The following is a 2,629-nucleotide window of genomic DNA, read 5'->3' as shown; positions in this document are numbered from 1 at the left end:
AAATGCAAGTAGATAAATAGGTACCATTTCGGTGGGAAGGTAACAGCATTCCATGTGTCTCGGTGTATAATCATGCTGGGCACGTGATCATGTAAGCCTCTTCTGACAACACTGGCTCCCTCAGCTATGAAACGGAGATAAGCACCGTCCCTAGGGTCGAACATGACTGGACAAGGGAAACCTTTATCTTTTTGAACCTGATGCATCATAATAGCAGTAACCAGTAAAGCTACTGGCAAGCTATATCGCATTCTCTGATATAAATTGATGCATTTCTTGCTTGCAATTCCTTTGCCTCTTTCCTTACATGCTATCTTTAAAGTGGGTGGCCTGACAAAAGATACCTATGTGCAACATATATAAAACTACATTTTTTTCTGGTAAGATTGGAAGGGGAAAACGTAATTTGCTGGCCAACCCTATTCCAATATATTAGTTTTGAGCCGTATTATCAGATTCAGTTTTGAAAAGATGCTTTGGATTGCAGGAGCATGAATGTAGCACATCTGCATCTCTTTAAAGCAGCCATGCCTTTTCTTAGGAAGAGGAAAAAAGTGATTGTTCTGAAATACTACATAATCTCCCTCTTTTTTAATTTTGCAGGGTGCCATGGCAGCCACCTATTTTGCTTTAAACCAAACACCTCAAGCACCAAGGCTGGAACCGGTATTGTCCTCCAACCTGGCCCAGCGAAGGGGAATGAAAAGATTGACCTCAACGAGGTTATAATGGTCCCAAAAAGGCCTGTTTAAATAAAGAGAAAACACTTGCCCAATATATTGATCAGAGAGGCTGATCTATATTGTTAATGTTGCAGGACTCCTGGCACATACATTGTTTTAATCAGCAAAACTTCAGTTTAAGGCAAAGTTGTTCTTTGCTTCAGATATTTTTGGGTTCTGTTTTTTACATTACCAACAAGATAGTAAATACTCAGAAATGTGCCATTTTTTTCAATTGCTGTATTGCTTCTTATTTAGGTACTGTATCAATTGCTGACATTGTGTTCTCTCCTCTCCTCCTTTAATCCAAATGCTATTTTTGGAATTATAGATGCTCTGTAAGACCACTTTTTGTAACAGATTCGATTTTAGCTCTACCAGCATCTTATGTTTGATGTATTGTCACCACTGTCATTAGCTGTACTAAGGTTTGTCTCCAAAGAGTTGAATACGTTATGATGTGCGAGACCATAAAAACCATGTCCTATGAGGAGTGAAGAGGGTGGGGAAAGAGCTGGAAACATACCTGCGCTATTAAAGGAAGATAATTATTTTAATGAGTTTGGACCAGATGAAAGTATAGAAAGGAGATTAGAGTTGTACTCATTGACACAACCACCTTGAAGGGTCCTATCTGATAAGGCCTTCTTTCTTGATCAAAAATGTACAATCTTATCTTGGACAAAAGAATTTTTTTATGGAAGGTGACTGTGTCGCTGGTTGCACCTAAACACTATACATATAGACCAGACATGTCAAACACAAGGCCCGGGGCCCGGATGCGGCCCACGAAGTGGTTTCATGTGGCCCGTGAAGCCATCCTGGAAACAGTGAAGAAACGGCCCCCTCTGCCTTGGCCCTGGCCCAGGCCAACCGGGAGCTAATGTACAATTTTGTGGTGGTCCTCTATGCTGAAACGCATTCAGTCTTAGCTCCATAAGCCCCCCCCTGCATGGCCTGAGAGGAACAGTGAGGCTCCTCCAGTGGACCATGCCTTGGCACTTGCCCTGGTCCCACCCCCTTCTGCCAGAGACCCCCAGATCTATCCCACTGGCCACACCCACCCAGTAGGCCACACCCACTCCATCCACGCCCACCCAGTAGGCCGCACCCACCCTGGCCACATCCACCCGGCCCCCTGAGGCCAACTGCAATGCTGATGCGGCCCTCAATGAAATTGAGTTTGACACCCCTGATATAGACTCATCTGGAAGTTAGAGGAGGAACCAGAAGATAGGACTTCAGTCCTCTTCTTCCGCTGATGCATTCGTAACTACATGAATGAATACAAGCACTGTGCTTCATAAGCTGTTACAGAGTTTCCTATTATATCAACTTGAGATAGTGATCTTTTGTTTACTGGTTTAATGTTAAAATAATAGCTTATTGTGACAGGCTAAGATAAAACCATCTACTGCCCAAGGGGGAAAAAATGCAGAAGAGCTTCAGCAAGCAAAGTTTGTAATTATTTCTTATATCAAAGGGAGCAAGCATGTATATGATTTCCTTAAAAGTCTTGAAAGGTAATTGAAAAAAATTGGTACATTGTATATGTCACTGATGCTTCATAACCATCGTTAACTGAGATTGCCTCCATTGGCTGTAACCAAGTACAGATTTAAGCATGCTTAATAGTACAATCCTATACTTCTTCACTCAGAAGTAAGTTTCATAATGTGACTTTTCTCAAGTATGTTAGTATAGGATTGCACCCTAAGCCTTTGGAATCTGTGTCCTTTGGAGCATTCAGTTCTGAGCTGTATTCTAAGGATTATATAAGCACTTTACTTGCCTTTTATTTTCAGAATGGATTTTTCCACCCGCTGAAAGTGTGCAGGAGAAACTGTGTCATTTTTCATCTATTCTTGGGGAGAAACTGTGAAGTCAGGGTATTGCATCCTACAGAT

At 41.9% G+C, this 2,629-nt stretch overlaps 1 protein-coding gene across 1 annotated transcript in view; it reads left to right on the top strand.

The window, feature by feature from the left end:
• Positions 1-729, top strand: part of RPS6KA2 (ribosomal protein S6 kinase A2) — a 142,392-nt gene extending 141,663 nt beyond the window's left edge. The window contains exon 21 of the mRNA XM_015818361.1: positions 604-729. Within this exon, the coding sequence (XP_015673847.1) occupies positions 604-729 (126 nt within the window). The remainder of the gene's footprint in view (positions 1-603) is intronic.
• Positions 730-2,629: the final 1,900 nt, after the last annotated feature.

Source organism: Protobothrops mucrosquamatus, unplaced genomic scaffold (genome assembly GCF_001527695.2).
Source record: "Protobothrops mucrosquamatus isolate PMUCROS unplaced genomic scaffold, P.Mucros_1.0 scaffold_135, whole genome shotgun sequence".
In the NCBI taxonomy this organism is placed as follows: Eukaryota; Metazoa; Chordata; class Lepidosauria; order Squamata; family Viperidae; genus Protobothrops; species Protobothrops mucrosquamatus.
The sequence above is the reverse complement of the archived record's forward strand: the minus strand, read 5'-3'. Positions and strand labels throughout refer to the sequence as shown.